The 19,217-nt window shown below is 38.0% G+C and overlaps 1 protein-coding gene across 1 annotated transcript in view; it reads right to left on the minus strand.

The window, feature by feature from the left end:
• Positions 1–19,217, minus strand: part of LOC136849717 (C-type lectin domain family 17, member A-like) — a 64,257-nt gene that overhangs the window by 490 nt on the left and 44,550 nt on the right. The window contains exons 2-3 of the mRNA XM_067123090.1: positions 3,282–3,351; positions 1,574–1,692 (exon numbers count right to left, since the gene is read on the minus strand). Coding sequence (XP_066979191.1) covers positions 1,574–1,692; positions 3,282–3,351 — 189 coding nt within the window. The remainder of the gene's footprint in view (positions 1–1,573; positions 1,693–3,281; positions 3,352–19,217) is intronic.

The raw sequence follows: 19,217 nt of genomic DNA on the forward strand, positions 1-19,217 counted from the left end.
CTGTTCATATGGAACAAGCCCACAGGGCCACTGACTTGAAAGTCAAGCGTCCAAAGAATATGGTGTTCATTTGAAAGAAATAACAGAAGATAAGTTCATCCTGTTCATATGGAACAAGCCCACAGGGCCATTGACTTGAAAGTCAAGCTTTCAAAGAATATGGTGTTCATTTGAAAGAAATAACAGAAGATAATAAGAAATACAGAAAGAATAGATCGGTTACCAGAAAAGAAAAAAATAAAACAAACAAATAAATAAACAGGTAAAAATGTGAGTAAAACATCAAAACCAAGAGAATTGCTTTAGGGTAGTAATGCACTGCGTCTTCACTAGAACGTTTGAGGTTCCAGTTGCGCAACATCCTCTGGGAGACTGTTCCACAGTCCGACGGTGAGAGGAATGAAGGACCTCTGGAACTGAGAATCGACAGCGAGGCACATTTACTGCTTATTGGTGCTGCTATTCAGCAAACACACTTGTAAACACCCGAACACATGCACATACGCGCGCGCACACACACAAGAGTATGGTGGGAAGGGTTTAGCTTTCCTGGCATCGGCAACTCTTAACACCCTTTTCAGCCCTGATTGCGATTACCGCGGTCATATCGCTACCAACTACCCACTTTACTGCTGAGGCTAACGGAGGCACAGTCGGTTATAAACGAAGTGCCCATCCGTTCGTCCAAGCCCGTAAGTCGAACCTGGGACCTCTTGCTTGGTAAGCGGGAATGTTACACACACACGTGTATATATATATATGTATATATATATATATATATATATATATATATATATGTATATATATACTGTATATATATATATATATAGATAGATAGATAGATAGATAGATAGATAGATAGATAGATAGATAGATAGACAGGTTGCAGACGGACCAGCGCTTTAGATTCACTTGCTTCTGGTAAGCCAACTACAAGATAAAACATCGGTGTATAGCGAACTAGAGAGAGAGTGTAAGAGAGTAAAATTGTGTTCTTGGACACGGGTGTGTGTGTGTGTGTGTGTGTGTGTGTGTGTGTGTGTGTGTGTGTGTGTGTGTGTGTGAGAGAGAGAGAGAGAGAGAGAGAGAGAGAGAGAGAGAGAGAGAGAGAGAGAGAGAGAGTTAACGGGCATCAACCGGAAAAAGTTCCAGCGATATCGATTAATGAGAGAAATATTTAGAGAGAGAGACGCAAACTTAAAAATAAAGCTTATGGAGTATCAAAAGGAAATAATCCCCCCAAAAAAAGAACAAGAATAAATTACAGATAAATAAAATAACATTTGTAAAAATAGAGATAAAAGAATCCCTGTCGTTTATAGCTAACGCAGCGATGATGAAAAGTCAATCGCCTTATTATTATTATTATTATTATTATTATTATTATTATTATTATTATTATTATTATTATTTCAAACACCTTACCATAGAACATTCCAACAAAAAGGGCCTCAGCTCTGTAAATAAAGATTTACAGAACAGAGTCCTCATATGGACTAAGAAAAACACAGAACAAGAAAACTGGCAACTTGTAACTACAAGTTGCCAATTATGCAAAATAAGCGAAACTCACGGTTAATCAAAATATAGTGCCAGAGTTTAGCATGCTGGTCACATGTGTCAACAATAGCCAGGTCAGCGTCTTGGCCTACGCTGCGTCCACTCTCTTGACACATGACCCGGGCTTCGTCCCTGATAGAGAATGAAGGAAATTATGGTAGAAATTTCTTTTTGCTTGAAAATGTATAGGCAGTGTTTATGACAAACATTCATTCATATATATATATATATATATATATATATATATATATATATATATATATATATATATATATATATATATATATATATATATATATGAACCAATTATACTGCGTACGGCTTACGACTGGGAAACATGAGCCTGATCCCAAGTCAAGAAACGGTAGGCGTATGTGCTTGTTAAAAAAAAAAAAAAAAAAATCCAGAACGCCTCTGCTGACCAAAACGGTGAGCTGGCTACATAGTTCATAGTGTAACCGGTTTGGGTTGAAACTGCAGAGAGAGAGAGAGAGAGAGAGAGAGAGAGAGAGAGAGAGAGAGAGAGAGAGCAACAGGGGTGGGGTAATGCTCATCTGTCTAGGAAGGAATTATTATTCTCACCGATAAATCCATGAATCACTTGTAACCAACTGCCTTACAACGTGAGCTATTCAACAGAAGTCTTGAGTCACGTACTTAATCAAGATACTAGGAATGTTTGTTACGCTCCTTCCGAGAAACTATTTCATCATGGTTTCACCAAGCTTCCATAAATCAAGTCATTTACGATAAGAAATGTCCGGTTTAGATCCATGAAATATTCCCAAGGAACTGCCTTAGAAAGCGCGAGCACTGCAACTTGAGTCTTCAATCGTAGTTACCAGAAAGACGATTTTATCATGATCACACATGTGTGGTTATCTCCTTTGCTTATATTTTCTTCTGCTTCGAAAAGAATCGATTTATTTACGAAGAGTGAAAACGAATCAGGGTTCTTCTACGAAGATTTCGCAACTGATCCATGTACTCTATTAGCACTATAAAAAATAATATTTTGTCTTCATGTCATATTCGTTAGTGGCATTTTGATTTGAAATCTTCAGTTCAGTCTCTCTTTAGCTTTCTCGTGTGTATACCTCACAATGGCTCAGATTTACTGTTCTGCCTCTTCAAACAATTTAGACTCATGTGACTCTCTCCCTCTCTCTTCTTCTTCTTCTTCTTCTTCTTCTTCTTCTTCTTCTTCTTCTTCTTGTTTTTTTATTCTTCTTCTTTTTTTCTCTCTCTCTCTCTCTCTCTCTCTCTCTCTCTCTCTCTTCTTCTTCTTCTTCTTCTTCTTCTTCTTCTTCTTCTTCTTCTTCTTCTTCTTCTTGTTTTTTATAATCTCTCTCTCTCTCTTCTTCTTCTTCTTCTTCTTCTTCTTCTTCTTCTTCTTCTTCTTCTTCTTCTTCTTGATTTTTATAATCTCTCTCTCTCTCTCTCTCTCTCTCTCTCTCTCTCTCTCTCTCTCTCTCTCTCTCTCTCTCTCATCGACTTCGATAACTAAAAATTACTAAAACTTTTCAGCATCTTCAACAGTTTATTCACTAATTTTCTCTCTCTCTCTCTCTCTCTCTCTCTCTCTCTCTCTCTCTCTCTCTCTCTCTCTCTCTCTCCTTCATTCACAAATCAGAGGTTCGGTTCCAAGAAAAGTGAACGCTTAAACGTATTTCAGCTGGAAATGGGAATTAAAAGTGACTGGCAGCAAAGTTTACACATACCAGCCGAACAGTTCCTCAGCGATATAGTAACATCCGGTTCCTACTGCCTTGAAAGGTGAGGGGCATGTCTCTGCAAATGATAGAAATCAATTTTAGTTGGTTTTATATTCAACTGAAAATCAGCTGCAACTGACTGCATACTTAAATTAAGATCAATCAGAGTTGATTGCATAATTAAAAAATATTCAATTTTAGCTGATTGCATATTTGAATAAGGAAAAAACTTAGTTGATTGTATGTTTGAATAAGCAAAAACTTAGTGGATTGCGTATTTGAAAAAGGAAAAACTTAGTTGATTGCGTATTTGAAATAGAAAAAAAATTTAGTTGACTGTACATTTGAATAAGAAAAAAACTTAGTTGACTGCATATATGAATAAGTAAAAAAAAATTTAATTGATTGCATATCTGAATAAGAAAAAAACTTAGTTGTTTGCATATCTGAATAAGAAAAAACTTAGTTGATTACGCACTTTAATAAGAAAAAACTTAGCTGATTGCGTATTTGAATAAGATAAAATATTTAGTTGACTGCATATCTAAAAAAAACTTAGTTGACTGTGTATTTGAATAAGAAAAAAAATTTAGTTGACTGCACATTTGAATAAGAAAAAACCTTAGTTGATTGCGTATTTGAATAAAAAAAAATTTAGTTGATTGCATATTCAAATAAAGATCAGTTTTATCTGCATATTTAAACACAAATCAATTTCAGTAGATTTTACATTTAGGTAAAAATCAATTATGCTGATTTTTTTATTCAAATAAAATCAATTGTGGTTGATTTCATATTAACAAAAATTAGTTTTAGTTGATTTTATTTAATCTTATATTTAACTACAAAAAGAATTTTAGTAGATTTCAAAAAGATCAAAAGGATCTTTTATTGACTGTGCATGTAGATAAAAATCAGTTTTACTTGACTGAATATTTAATTTTAAATCATTTTTGCCCAATTTGTTTTATTTACACGAAAACTGAATTGAGTTGATTTTACATTCAAATAAAAATAAATTCTAGTTGATTTTATATTTAAGTAACAATAAATTTGAGTTTATTTTATGTTCATCATTGAACCTTGTCCATTTCAAATACACGTACACACACACACACACACACACAACGCAAATTATGACTGACTAGAACGAGAAAAGCATAGGAGCAATGCAAAAATCCTCCAGACTGAAAGATACGAGAAATACAACAAATGTTGAAGGCAATTCGTGGAAGTCCTTCTTCGATTTCATCGTGTCATTCAAGGAGTAATAAACAGCTCGTGTTAAAAATAAAAGATTGTTTTCGAAGCGCACGTATGCACATAAGTATTCTTACTCACTTGCAAGCACTCAAATACACCTCGATGATTTATCTCTTTTAGGGGGAGGAACTGAAATTAGTCTGTCGCGATAGATCAGTCACAGTCTCCGACAGGAGCTCTGAAGAAACTTACTTCAAGTGGGAAGACCGGGGAAAAAAAATTGCAGTAACATCCTGCGACTATTTTCTGTGCAGACTTCTTCAATGTCAAACTGGTCGTCTAGAGTATAAATGGATGCAATGGGCGAATATGTATCAATACGTATTATTTTTTTTCTGTTTATTGTTTGTATTTTTACAGCGCTCATTCAGTTTCCCTACAACGAAGATGGCTTCAGTGATAAACGGCCTAGTAGTAACTATTCACTCTAGCCCAGTGGTTCTCAACTAAGGGGGGATTCCCCACTAGGGTGGCATTTCAGAGTTTCGGGGTAGGGGACTCTGACCACAGATTGGCAGGCTCAAACTGGCTCTAGGACCACACAAAACGCAGTGTGCATCAGTCCTCACTACTGAAAGGTCTCTGGGCTTTCTCTCAGATAGCTTGTGTGTTTGTGTTAGTATTTTGTTGCATGCTATCTGGAATGCACCTTTTGAGGCAGACAATTTTGGAAAGGGGGGGGGGTGACATTCTGACATATGGTGCAAGGGTGAATGGGCAAAAAACGGTTGATAACCACTTCTCTATCCTCTAGTGCTCCATAAAGAAACACACACAAAAAGGTTAGCACTAACTGTCATCATTTTCACCTCTTTGTGTTCTTAGTAGAGGGCCTCACTATAGCCTCTTACACCAGCATCTACTTCGTTTTTAAAGTGCATTTTTTCCCATTATTATATGGGGTAAGCACGATGCCTTCTTTTGAAGGACTTGGATTTGGCGGTGGGGTAGGCCGTAGCCTCGATCGGCTGCTCTGCCTGACATCGCTTAGACCCCGGTAGCGAATGTGTACATGTTACCAAATCCCCAGCTCCCTTTCTCCCAGCAGCGAGGAGAACTGGGCGAGTAGGTTGACAGTTCGAGACGTGTGAGGTGTCTGTTATGTTTTAGAAGGTGTTGGAGTTGCGTCTACCTTCCTCCTTTTTCTTACTAATCTCTGGAATTTGCAGTTTTACTCACATTATTCTTCTTCTTCAGATTATTATTATTATTATTGAAATGATTTCTACCTAACACCACCACCACCCATTCAGTTGTTCTTCACTAATAGGGTTTTTTTTTTTTTTCATTTCCTATTTCCTACCGGCACCGTCTTTATTATTATTATTATTATTATTATTATTATTATTATTACTATTATTATTATTATTATTGGAGAAGCAAATCCACAGTTATGTATATGTACATATATTTAAAAATAAATCAATATAGATTTAGCTTTAAATATATGTACATGCACATATACATAACTGTGGATTTGCTTCTCCATTTTAAGACTCACGCTACTATGAGTATCTCATTATTATTATTATTATTATTATTATTATTATTATTATTATTATTATTATTATTATTATTATTGTTGTTGTTGTTGTTGTTGTTGTTGTTTATAACGAGTAGAATATACATGTGTGAAAAAGAGGAAAGCATAATTTAGAGAAGTATGGCAAGATGCAAATGAATACAAGAAACAATGAACTTATATACGAATACAAAATACACGAATTTATTCATTGTATAAATACGCAACGTCAAAAGACTAAAGGGCAACAACAATCGTAAATAGGCCTACAACGTTTTTAACTCTTCAACGGCAACTTATCAGTCTTTCCTCACAAACTTCTATAATATCCTTTTATCACTCCTCACGGCTACGGGTTCTATTCTGTCGTAGGTTTCCAAGAGGACATGTAAAACACACAAATTTTTAGTGCGTAATGTATTCCGTGTCTCACCCTTTTATCCTGAATCTTTCATAGAGAGTTGAAATTCACTTTGGTATTTGACTATTTATTATCCCAAACGCACGTACAGGTAAACATATTACATACTAATTTATACACCCACACACACACACACACACACATATATATATATATATATATATATATATATATATATATATATATATATATATATATATATATATATATATATATATATATATATATATATATATATATATATATATATATATATATATATATATATATATATATATATATATATATATATATATATATATATAGCTCATTTGCCAGAAAAGTGACACAACTCAAAAAATGTGTTTTTTTGAGTTATTGACACTAGCAGATAGCCCGTTCTTTGTTTAATATTGTGGTAAAAACGTCTTATTTGTATTTGTAATACGAACCGCTAGAGGACATGACATGTCACTATTACACTATAGAGAGCACAGAAGAGTTTTAAACTTTAAAATGCTTCTCCTGAAAAATAGCAATTTTTGAGTTGTCACTCTTCTGGCAAAGGAGCGATATATATATTTTTATAAATATTACTGCTGTTCGCCCTCGATGTATTTATGTGTAGTAATATTAGTCAGATTGACCTCGACAGAAAACATCTTTGTCCCGCAGGTAGGCCAGGCAATTCCAAATAACGATCACAGCAGAGACAGACGGCGTCCTCGCATAGGCAGGAATAGGCTGGGTAGTTCAAAAACAAAATATGCCAATGGCATTAGGGACCTAAACCTCAGAGAGGGTTTTCACTCAATAATCTCTAGTAATGGTGGTCTTAAGCTGTCTTTCCCTTTACCCTACGCATTCGGCGATGTCTTTGTCAAGGTCGGAGTGCCTGGGTCATCGTGTAAAGATGCAGCCAGTCACCTTGTGGGAACAAGTGCAAGGTCAGAGAGAGACAAGCTGTGAACGAGAGAGTACGCCGTGTAGCGTGCCGGAACGGTGTCCTTTGTCCCTTTACACCACTTTTGCTCCTACGTCTATATTAATTAGTGAATTGGGAAGACTGCTAGTATCAAGACTTCCGAGTGTCCGTTGTATGTGCAAACGACTCGACGTTCAAGGTAAGTCCGATTCTTGTTCAAGCTTCGTTGATTAATTAATAACTTTTCTGTATTTCCATTTCCTTTGTTTCATCCTCCAGCCACCACTTAAGGGATATGCTATTACGAAGTCTAAGATTAAGCCAAATTATTATATTGTTTAGCATTAGCCAAATTATCACAGTAAGTCTCGGGGATTTAGGCAAGCAAGTCATTTTAATACTCTGGTATTCGTTATGCCTAGCGTTCACTGTTTGGAAGACTGTTGTGCTTTTTGTATTTAATGCCTTCTTAACGAGTAGAGATTTTTTCTGCGTCCGCAGTTGGTGACATTTATCATAAAGTCTTTATTCCTTGAATATTCTTTGTTAAGGTTAATTACCCTTAACTGGCGACCTTTGGTTAATTAATGTCTGTCTTTGAGGTTAATTCGTGGCTTCAAGTGACAGGTTACGTGTATTCTTGGCATGCAGGGCCGTAAAAATTGCGTAAATTTAACAATACTTGATCAACCAAGGCACCACGTAACAATATATATATATATATATATATATATATATATATATATATATATAGGGTTAACAACTCCATCCTTAGGGAATTACCTTGAAACAAAGAAGTCTCCACCTTCAGCTGACTCCCCTTTCAAATGTAAAGGCTTACTATATATATATATATATATATATATATATATATATATATATATATATATATATATATATATATATATATGTGTGTGTGTGTGTGTGTGTGTGTGTGTGTGTGTGTACAGTATATATACTGTATATAACTACCGTATAACTAACCAAATATTCCCGAGCAAAGTAACTGACGAATATTTAAATCAAGTAAATCACGTAACGTCGCTAGGTTCTTAAATAATTACACATGACTGGAGGCTTAAATGAAAGAGAGAGAGAGAGAGAGAGAGAGAGAGAGAGAGAGAGAGAGAGAGGAGGGGACAATAATAACCAAGAAGGGAAACGAGAGGACAGCGTCGTTGATCACCAGTAAAGTGGCAGCCTTACGCGAGTAACTGGCGGTTAACATTATTCGGAATGGTCTGAACACCTTCCAGGCCGGCGTTGAAGACCCCGACGTATTAGCTTCACTACTCGCTTCGCTTGTCACCGGAACCATTTCGCAGTTTGACTCTTGGCCTTGGTTTGACTATGCGTGATGGTAATTACAGTATGCGGTTTACGTCGAGATTTTGCGTGCGGTTTGCCTGTGATTTTGAGCCGCTGTAAGTTTCATTTGTGTTTTTTTTTATTTATAAGGGTGTAATTATGATTTTTTTCCACGTCATTTTATTGTTTGGCTAAGTTTTAACTGCTTTACAAAATATATCATGCTGTGATTTGAGTTTTGATTGTAAGTATTACTTGTTTGGAAACTGGGAGGGTGGAAGTATACAGGGGTTGGGAATCATCAGTGTGAAATGTACGAATTTAAGTAAGTCGTGTTTTACTACACGACTTACTTCCAAGCAGTAAGGAGCGAATTTCACGGCGGTCTGAATACAGCTATAACAACTGAATTGTTTCCTTACTTGTAGTGCCATTATCTAACGTAAGATAGGGCAGAGCGTCCAATCTTAAGATGGGTAGGTCGTAGGTATATGAGCATAGGACCTCTGGGGAGACTTACCTAGACTTACGAGTAGCGACAGATACCCCGTATTATAACTGACGGAAGATAGGATCCATATAGTAGCTTTCGACTGACAAAAAATTGCTCCCATAATAATTATTATGACTGGTTAACAATGGCCGACCGGTTATCTGGTTAACAATAGCCGACCATAACCGGGTCTAGATCTTCTGCGTTTCTATGTTGTTAAAGGAAATACTTGAAAAGGAAAATTCTGATTGTTGTTTCACGTGAATTAATGTTATTTGCCAAAGAGATGATTTATTTTTTGCTTCGGCATTAAATCTGAGTGGCCCATTATAAAAGTCTTGGTCACAATTTCTTCCCCCTCCCATCTCTGGAATTCCCCTGTAGGGGGGAATTCCCCCCTGGTTGAGAACCCCTGATTTCTACAGTGTCATGTAAAGCGCACTGTAGGAAATACCCCCTCCCCCTACGGGGACATGTGTATCCTAAGTTTTCTTAGAGAGGAGGTTTTCCTGGAAAACGTTACTTGGTATTTCTTAGCTATTTTTCACGTTTGTATGAAAACGTGAATATGGTATATTACTCATTTATCCGTTTACCAACATTAATCTTACCTTCACACTAACAGCCACTGACTAATTCGGCTTCAGTAACATCATCATTATTCGTACTTTTACATTCTTGGCACGTTACTTGGCTAACAAACCTCCACTTATCGTGCACACAGCTAATTTATTCAAAACTGCATTCCTTATACTGCTGTCTTCGGTTTGCATTGAATGTTAAGTAGAAAAATGTTAAGTATACCTTAGTTTAACCAGACCGCTGAGCTGATTAACAGCTCTCCTAGAGAGGGCTGGCCCGAAGGATTAGACATTTTACGTGGCTAAGAACCAATTGGTTGCCTAGCAACGGGACCTACATCTTATTGTGGAATCCGAACCACATTATACCGAGAAATGAATTACTATCACCAGAAATACATTCCTCTCACTCTTCATTAGGCGGCCGGAGATTCGAACGCGGGCCCAGCAGTGTGCTACCGAGAACTATGCCGACCTGTCCAACGAGGAACTAATGTCAAGTAGAATATCACCTACAATCCCGGCATGTCTGTTTCATATTTCCCGTGAGAACAAGAGTTACTGTTTTAAGGCTTCCTATAACACTGGCAAGTAAGTGCAAACGAGAAAGTATATGAGTAAAAATGGCCAAATACAAAAGCTGTAACGGTCATAACAGCACACGCTCACGGGAGATAAGCGCTTCCTCTGCCGTAAGGTTGAGAATTCAATGTCAAGAAACGCTCCCTCTGCCATAGCCGAGGATTGAGAATGCAACGTAAAGACTATGTCGAAACAGAAGGAATCTTTTTCTGTCCTAGTTTATTTTTCTTCAGTTTTTCCCTATGACCTTTGTCAGTGTTTTTTTTTTTGCTAAGCTTATTCCTCTGCAATCTTTATATTGTGTAAAAATAAAAAAAAAAACTGCGACGCTGTAGTAATTATTATAATTCATACTTAAAATTCATAGCATTATGTCATAGTATCAAAATTAAGAAAACTTCAATTTCACCGCGTATACATGAAAAGGCAAGGCTAGGTAATATTTATATTGTCTGTGAAAGCAGTTTTCTACTGTAGCTAAACCTTGCGTGCAAGGGAATGTGACCCTCGTCATGGACAGCCAAACAGGCGCCATAGTGAACACTGTTACTACGTAGGGAGTTTCGGCGTCAACGCATTAAGCTATTTTCAACTTAGAGAAAAGTAGCATCAGACTGATGCTACTTTTGCTTGCTATCTAAGCGTCAGTAGCCCTTCGTTGGGTGAGTCGGTAGAGCTTCAGACTGTCACTCGATGGGCCGGAGTTCAATTCCCCCGGCCGGCCGATGAAGAGTTAGAGGAATTTATTTCTGGTGATAGAAATTCATTTCTCGGTATAATGTGGTTCGGATTCCACAATAAGCTGTAGGTCCCGTTGCTAAGTAACCAATTGGTTCTTAGCCACGTACAATAAGTCTAATCCTTCGGGCCAGCCCTAGGAGAGCTGTTAATCAGCTCAGTGGTCTGGTAAAACTAAGGTATACTTACTTTTACTAAGCGTCAGCTACTCCGAGGTGCTAGACTAAGCATGACGGAAGCTGCTTGTGACGCCGTGCTTCGTACAGTACAAGCCCCTCGGCGATCAAAGTATTATATACACCCATTTCTATATTTCGTGGTCGACGGATTATATTGATAAACGGAATCTTTGTGTGGCCGTCTACTGTAGCTTCATTTACCATACGGTGTTTAGAACTAGCACCTCGGAGTAGGTGACTCGTAGATAACAAGCCAAAGTAGCACCGACACACTATATGCTTGTAAAGTACAATCCAAGGGAAGCTACACTCGAGAATAAAATAAATATTTACAAAACAATACCAATTTTATTCTCGAGTGTGAACTTCCTTTGAATTGTACTTTACTAGTGTAATCTTGTTTGGTTTTTCCCTCTATGTAGGTGGAAAATGGCTTAATACGTTGAAACCGAAAGATGTTCACTACAAAGTACTTTTTGGGCTGTTCCTGATGAGGATCGGATTCCCTAGTAAGCAATATTTAGCATCAGTAGAAACTGCTGTCACAATTTTAATATAAATATGACCCATCCTTGCCTTTTCACGTATTACCTGATAAAATTACAACTTTGCTTTTATTCTGGCACCGTCAGTAATTATATTAATTTTAAGTATGAATTATAATGATTACCACACTCTCGCTATTTGCATTTGATTTATAAACAAGAGATATTAATGGTTACAAAACTGACTTAACCCCAAAGGAAAGAGTGAATTTTACTTAGAATGAATATACCTTATAATGATTACCCAATCTCGCAGTTTTCATTTGATCTATAAGCAAAGGATATCAATGGCTATAAAACTGACTTAGCTCTGACGGGAAGAGTGAAATAGACTGAAGAGTTGTGCTACATTTATCATACACAGGAGGCCACTTCCCCACAATATTTTTCAGCAAGCAGACAGTGCAATAACTGATAACATAATCAAGCGAGTATCTCCCTTCAAGTCGATCTTCCAGTGATCGTTCCAAACGGACTCTCGCAAAACTTGCGATTGATTAAAGGGAAACGAGGACATCTTGAGTGTTTCCCAATTGCATTTGGACAGGTATTGAAATGTCTACTTAAAGAATGTTCTTAATTAACTAAAGAGAGAAAAGACTATACATAAATGCAGCAGAAACTACCATCAAATTTAACGATACTGTCCTCCGAGAAGGGCTGCTACCACATTATTATTATTATTATTATTATTATTATTATTATTATTATTATTATTATTATTATTATCATTCATTCTGATCGCCTGAAGGCTTATAAAAATTATCATGGAACCTGATGACCTGTACAGTCGTTTTAGATTTTCGATTACGTTTCCAAATTGTTTGGTAGGTCACTGGGTCACTATGAACTCATTCTTGGTAGGTCGCTATGTCACTTCATAACTAGAATTTGAATGTCACTGGTCAGCTTTAGAGTTACGCTTAATAGGTGGCTTGGTTATTACTTGGTAGGCCACATTTAAAGTCACGCTGTGTAGGTGAGCATGTCACTTTTAAAGGAATGATTAACAGGTCACTTTTAAAGCTGTGCGCGCTAGGTCACCAAATCATTGAAAAATCATGCTGGGTAGGTGACTAGGTCACTTTTTAATGGTGCTTAGTAGCTCAGTCACGCTTGGTAGGTCACTAGGTCACGTTTAAAGTTGCTGTTGCTGGGTCATTGTGAATTTTAACTCACTCTAGATAAGTGACTAAGTCACTTCTGAATTCGAGTTTGGTAGGTCAGAAGATCATTTTTAAAGTCACGCTTGGTAGGTTTCTAGGTCACTTGACAACTCGACCTTGAACATGTCTCTGGTCAGTCGGAGAGTGACGCTTAATAGGTCACTAGGTCACATTTAAAGTAACTCTTGGTGAATCAGCAGGTCACGCTGATTAGATCACTTTCAAAGCTATGGTTGCTTGGTCGCTAAGTGACTTAAGTCATTCTTGGCGCGCCACTTTCAAGGTCACTTTTCAAATCACAACTAGTATGATTAGGCCGCTTTTAATGTCGCTAGTAGCTGGCTAGGTGACTGAGAGCCATGCTTAGTAGGTCATCAGGTCACTTTTAAAGTCATGGTTGCTAGATCACTAGGAATGTTTTCAAGTCATGCTTTATTGGTGACTAGGTCACTTTTGAAATCATATTTCGTATATCAGCAGATTATTTTTAAAGCCAAGCTTGGTAGTTTGCCTGGTCACTTTTAGAGACATGATTAGGTAGGTCTCCAAGTCACTTTTACTTTTCTGTAAAAGAAAACTATTGCGATGGCTTTGTCTGTCCATCCGCACCTTTTCTGTCCGCCCTCAGATCTTAAAAACTTCTGAAGCTAGAGGACTGCGAATTGGTATGTTGATCATCCACTCTCCAATCATCAAACATACCAAATTGCAGCCCTCTAGTCTCAGTAGTTTTAATTTTATTGAAGGTTAAAGTTAGCCATAATCGTGCGTCTGACAACGCTATAGGCCAGGCCACCACCGGGACGTGGATGAAAGCTTCATGGGACGTGGCTCATACAGCATTATACGCTGTACAGAAAACTCGATTGCGCCGAAGAATCTCCGTCGCATTTTTTTACTTTTTAAAAATTACACTTACCAGGCAACTAAGTCACTTTTAAAGCCCTGCCTGGTAGGCCAATAGATCACTTTTAACGCCATGGCAGGTTGCTCAAGATATGCCTGAAAACCTCTTTCAGTAAATTAGCTTCTAAAATAACTGTGGAATTAATGTTCTGTTGTGTTTTTTTTTTTGCATGATTGCCAGTTCTTTAAATGCTTACCAGGACCATCTTGCATAGCATTATTTTACGTATAACAAAACGGTTAATACAGTGCTCGCATTTGCTAGTTCCCGTATCCGTACCGTACCCATATCTGTATCATATCCATACCATATCCATACCCATATCTGTACCATACCTATACCCATTCCCATACCATACCTATACCCATACCCATAACTGTATCATACCCATACCTGTACCATACCCATAACCATAGCCATACCCAGATATCTGTATAATACCCATATTAGTACCATACCCATACCCATATCTGTACCATACCCATATATATACCTGCACCATACCCATATCTGTACCATGCCCATATCTTTACCATACCCATACCTCATACCCATATATCCTCTCCATACCCATATCCGTATCCATATCTATAACCATACCCATAACATACCATTCCCATATCTTTACCATACCCATACCTATACCCATACCTCATACCCATATATCCTTACCATACCCATACCCATATCCGTATCCATATCTATAATCATACCCATAACATACCATTCCCATACCTTCCGGTCATATACAGGGTACAAACAAATGACCATATCTTGGTGTAGGTGCAGAAGCAGCTGTTGATGGGTTTTGAATCAATGCTGATAAAACCGATACCCATACGCATACCCTTACCCATGTCTGTACCATACTCATAAACCATAGATGTACCATACCCTTACCCATACCCATACCCATATCCATACCCATATCCCTACCCATACCCATATCCATATCCTTACCATAACCATACCCATACCCATACCCATACCCATATCCTTACGATAACCAGTTCCTCGTTGGATGAGTCGGTAGAGTTCTCGGCTAGCACTCTGTTAGGCCCGAGTTCGAGTCTCTGGCCGGCCAGTGAAGAAGTAGAGGAATTTATTTCTGGTGATAGAAATTAATATCTCGGTATGATGCCTTTCGGATTCCACAATAAGCTGTAGGTTTTGTTGCTAGGTAACCAATTGGTTCTTAGCCACGTAAAATAAGTTTAATCCTTCGGGCCAGCCGTCGGAGAATTGTTAATCAGCTCAGTTGTCTGGTTACACTATGGTATACTTAACTTAATTATGAGGCGTGACAAGGGGGGTTAAAAAATGACCCCAAAAAAGTGTTACGTAATTTCTGAACGGTCCTTTAAAGTGCCCCAGTGTTTGGGTTTTTAGCCGAATTTTTAATAAATCAATCGTCCAAATCGTCTCGTTTCTGCTCCTATATCCGAAAGACGGGGTAAATGGAAGACTGGGAAATTCCGGTGACTGCGAAGATGCGTCGTGGCTCGTGAGAAAGTTCCTTTTTGATTTGCAGTTTATAGTTTCAAGTTGTTTGAATAATACCTGCTTCTAAGTCGTGCCAGTTTTTAATTAGATTTCATCGGTTTCCCTCTTGAAAATGATGTCAAAAGTAGAACTGCAAACAATAAAGCGAAGATATTCAAGAAGGAAATGGAGATAAAAAGTGGCAGTTATTAGTGAAAGTAGACAGCATAGAAACGAAGAAGATAAATATTTAATACAAGAAAAATTAGTAGGCAATGAAGTAAAAATTTTGTTGTAGCATACAAGTAGATGGTCGCTGGTTCCAATTCGAATTTCGTAATTTTAATCATGCGCATTATGACGGGAAAGCAGCACACTGTGACTCTAATGAGCGCAATGAATGGAATCTGGGAGATGACAGAGGAAATGAATGGATTCAGGAGGGCGTTTAGTTGCATACCAGGATAATTTAATTGATCACACAAAGAAGAACATATTAGTCATGAAATCAGTTGACCCAGCTGCAAAATAATGTAGCGTGGGAAGCGAGCAGAAGAGGACTCGTTTTAATTATCGCATTTCCGGAGAACCAAAAAAAAAAAAACCCGAGAAATGTATAGTAGGAAATAAATGCAAAGGTCAGTGATGCCATTAATTAAAAGAGAAAACAAGTAAAAAATGCTCCGAAGTTTCTTCGACTCAATCGAGTTTTCTGGACAGCGTGTAAGCAAGGCCACCGACAATAGATTTATCTTTTGGTGGCCTCGGTATAATGCTGTATAAGCCGCGGCCATGAAACTTTACCCACGGGCCGGTGGCGGCCTGGCCTATATCGTTGCCAGACGCATGATTATGGCTAACTTTAACCTTAAATAAAATCAAAACTACTGAGGCTAGAGGGCTGCAATTTGGTATGCTTGATGATTTGACGGTGGGTGACCAACGTACCAATTTGCAGCTCTCTAGCCTTATTAGTTTTTAAGATCTGAGAGCGGACAGAGAAAAGTGCGGACAGAATGAAGTGCGGACGGACAGACAAAGCCGACACAACAGTATTCTTTACAGAAAACTAAAAAGCAGGCCTGTAGGACTGTGACAGCAGACACTCGACATCCGCATCGCAGTGACCAAGAGATACAAGTGACACGGGAAACGCTACTCCTCTTCTTCATCGCTACAGATTGTGAAGAAAGTGGGACAATTGAATTTGGCTTCTTTGTGGGCGATACATTCTTTTAAACTACAGAAGTTTGAACATAGGACAAATATACTGAGGAATCTGTTTGCCTCAAGGGTGTGGTTGAAATCCGCAGGCTAAACGGGTCTAATTTGTGGTCGTAAAAATTAAGTGACCATCACGAAGATAATAAGAATTATTTATTGCAAATATCGTCAACGTGTTATACACGTTTAGAGCAGTTATTTTTTTTATACCGAGATTTGTTTTTAATGAATTTCACCAAGATCTCAGGAGAAAGGCTGCAACTGGCAAAGGCATCGTTTACAACACCCCCTAAAGTTTCCAGGTAACGCCCAATTGATATTTTTGACTTGTCATTACGAGTCTTCCATATGGAAGATGGGTTTATTTTACTGTAATTTACACATTTCATCTGCATTCCCAAATTCACTCTGCCGACCTACTCCAACACCAAATTCTCTCTAACTGACCTTCCCCAACACAATCATCAGGATTGAGGCAGCGTGTTTCCGGAACTTATTTTATGCTGGGTAAATTCAGTGATAACGAGGCTTTAAGATTTTGTCTTTTTTTCGCGAATATGAAGATTATACAGAGGATAGAAATCATTTCCCATGGCAGGTTGCTCAAGATATGCCTGAAAACCTCTCTTTCAGTAAATAAGCTTCTAAAATGACAGTGGAATTGATGTTGTGTTTTTTTTTTTTTTTTGCTTGATTGCCAGTTCTTTAGATGTTTACCAGGACCATCTTGCATAGCATTATTTTACGTATAACAAAACGGTTAATACAGCGCTCGCATTTGCCAGTTCCCGTATCCGTACCATACCCATATCTGTATCATATCCATACCATACCCATACCCATATCTGTACCATACCTATACCCATTCCCATACCATACCTATACCCATTCCCATACCATACCTATAGCCATACCCATATCTGTATCATACCCATATATCTGTACCATACCCATAACCATAGCCATACCCATATATCTCTATCATACCCATATCAGTACCATATCCATATCTGTACCATACCCATATCTGTACCATACCCATATCTTTATCATACCCATATCTGTACCATACCCATATCTTTATCATACCCATACTTATACCCATACCTCATACCCATATATCCTTACCATACCCATACTTATACTCATACCCATATCCGTATCCGTATCCATATCTATAACCATACCTATAACATACCATTCCCATATCTTTACCATACCCATATCTTTACCATACCCATACCTATACCATACCTCACACCCATATATCCTTACCATACCCATACCTATACCCATACCCATACCCATACCCATATCCGTATCCATATCTATAACCATATCCATAACATACCATTCCCATACCTTCCGGTCATATACAGGGTACAAACAAAAGACCATATCTTGGTGTAGGTGCAGCAGCAGCTGTTGATGGGTTTTGAATCAATGCTCATACCCTTACCCATGTCTGTACCATATCCATAACCATATGTGTACAATACCCTTACCCATACCCATATCCATACCCACATCCCTACCCATACCCATATCCATATCCTTACCATAACCATACTCATACCCATACCCATATCCTTACGATAACCAGTTCCTCGTTGGACGAGTCGGTAGAGTTCTCGGCTGGCACTCTGTTAGGCCCGAGTTCCAGTCTCTGGCCGGCCAATGAAGACTTAGAGGAATTTATTTCTGGTGATAGAAATTCATTTCTCAGTATGATGTGGTTCGGATTCCACAATAAGCTGTAGGTCCCGGTGCTAGGTAACCAACTGGTTCTTAGCCACGTAAAATAACTCTAATCCTTCGGGCCAGCCCTGGGAGAGCTGCTAATCAGCTCAGTGGTCTGTTAAACTAAGGTATACTTCTTAATTTTCTTACGATACCCATACCCGTACCATCCAGTCGTATACAAACGTCATAAAACATGGAAAAGGGAAGAGGGAAGAGGGAAGGGGAGGGGGGAGGGGGAAGAGTGATGGGAAAGGATGAGGGGGAGAGGAGAAAGGGGAGGGAGATCACGGTTTTTTCATGAGGGTGTCGAGGTCCCGGGGAGAGGCGTGGGTGTTGAGAGACCACGTTGCTTAACCCGGTTTTTGGAGGAGGGGGATGTTCAGTGAATGTTTAGTGAGTGTTTAGGGTTTAGTGAATGCTTAGTGTGTGAGTATTTAGTGTTTAGTGGAGGTTTAGTACATGTTACTGTTTAGTGTGTAAGTATTCAGTGAATGTTTAGTGAGTACTTAGGGTTTAGTGAATGTTAGTGTTGAGTAAATGCCTAGTGTGTAAGCATTCTGTGAATGTTTAATGAGTGTTTAGGGTTTAGTGAATGATTCGTGTATGTTTAGTGAGTGCTTTGGTTTTAGTGAACGTTAATGTTTAGTGAATGTTTAGTATGTAAGTATTCAGTGAATGTTTAGTATGTAAGTATTCAGTGAATGCTTAGTGAGTGTTTAGGGTTTAGTGAATGTTTTGTGAAAATTATTGTTTAGTGAATGTTTAGTGTGTAAGTATTGAGTGACTGTTTAGTGAATGTTTAGAGTTTAGTGAATGTTAGTGTTTAGTGAATGTTTAGTGTATAAGCATTCAGTGAATATTTAGTGAGTGTTTAGGGTTTAGTG

Source organism: Macrobrachium rosenbergii, chromosome 21 (genome assembly GCF_040412425.1).
Source record: "Macrobrachium rosenbergii isolate ZJJX-2024 chromosome 21, ASM4041242v1, whole genome shotgun sequence".
Classification (NCBI taxonomy): Eukaryota; Metazoa; Arthropoda; class Malacostraca; order Decapoda; family Palaemonidae; genus Macrobrachium; species Macrobrachium rosenbergii.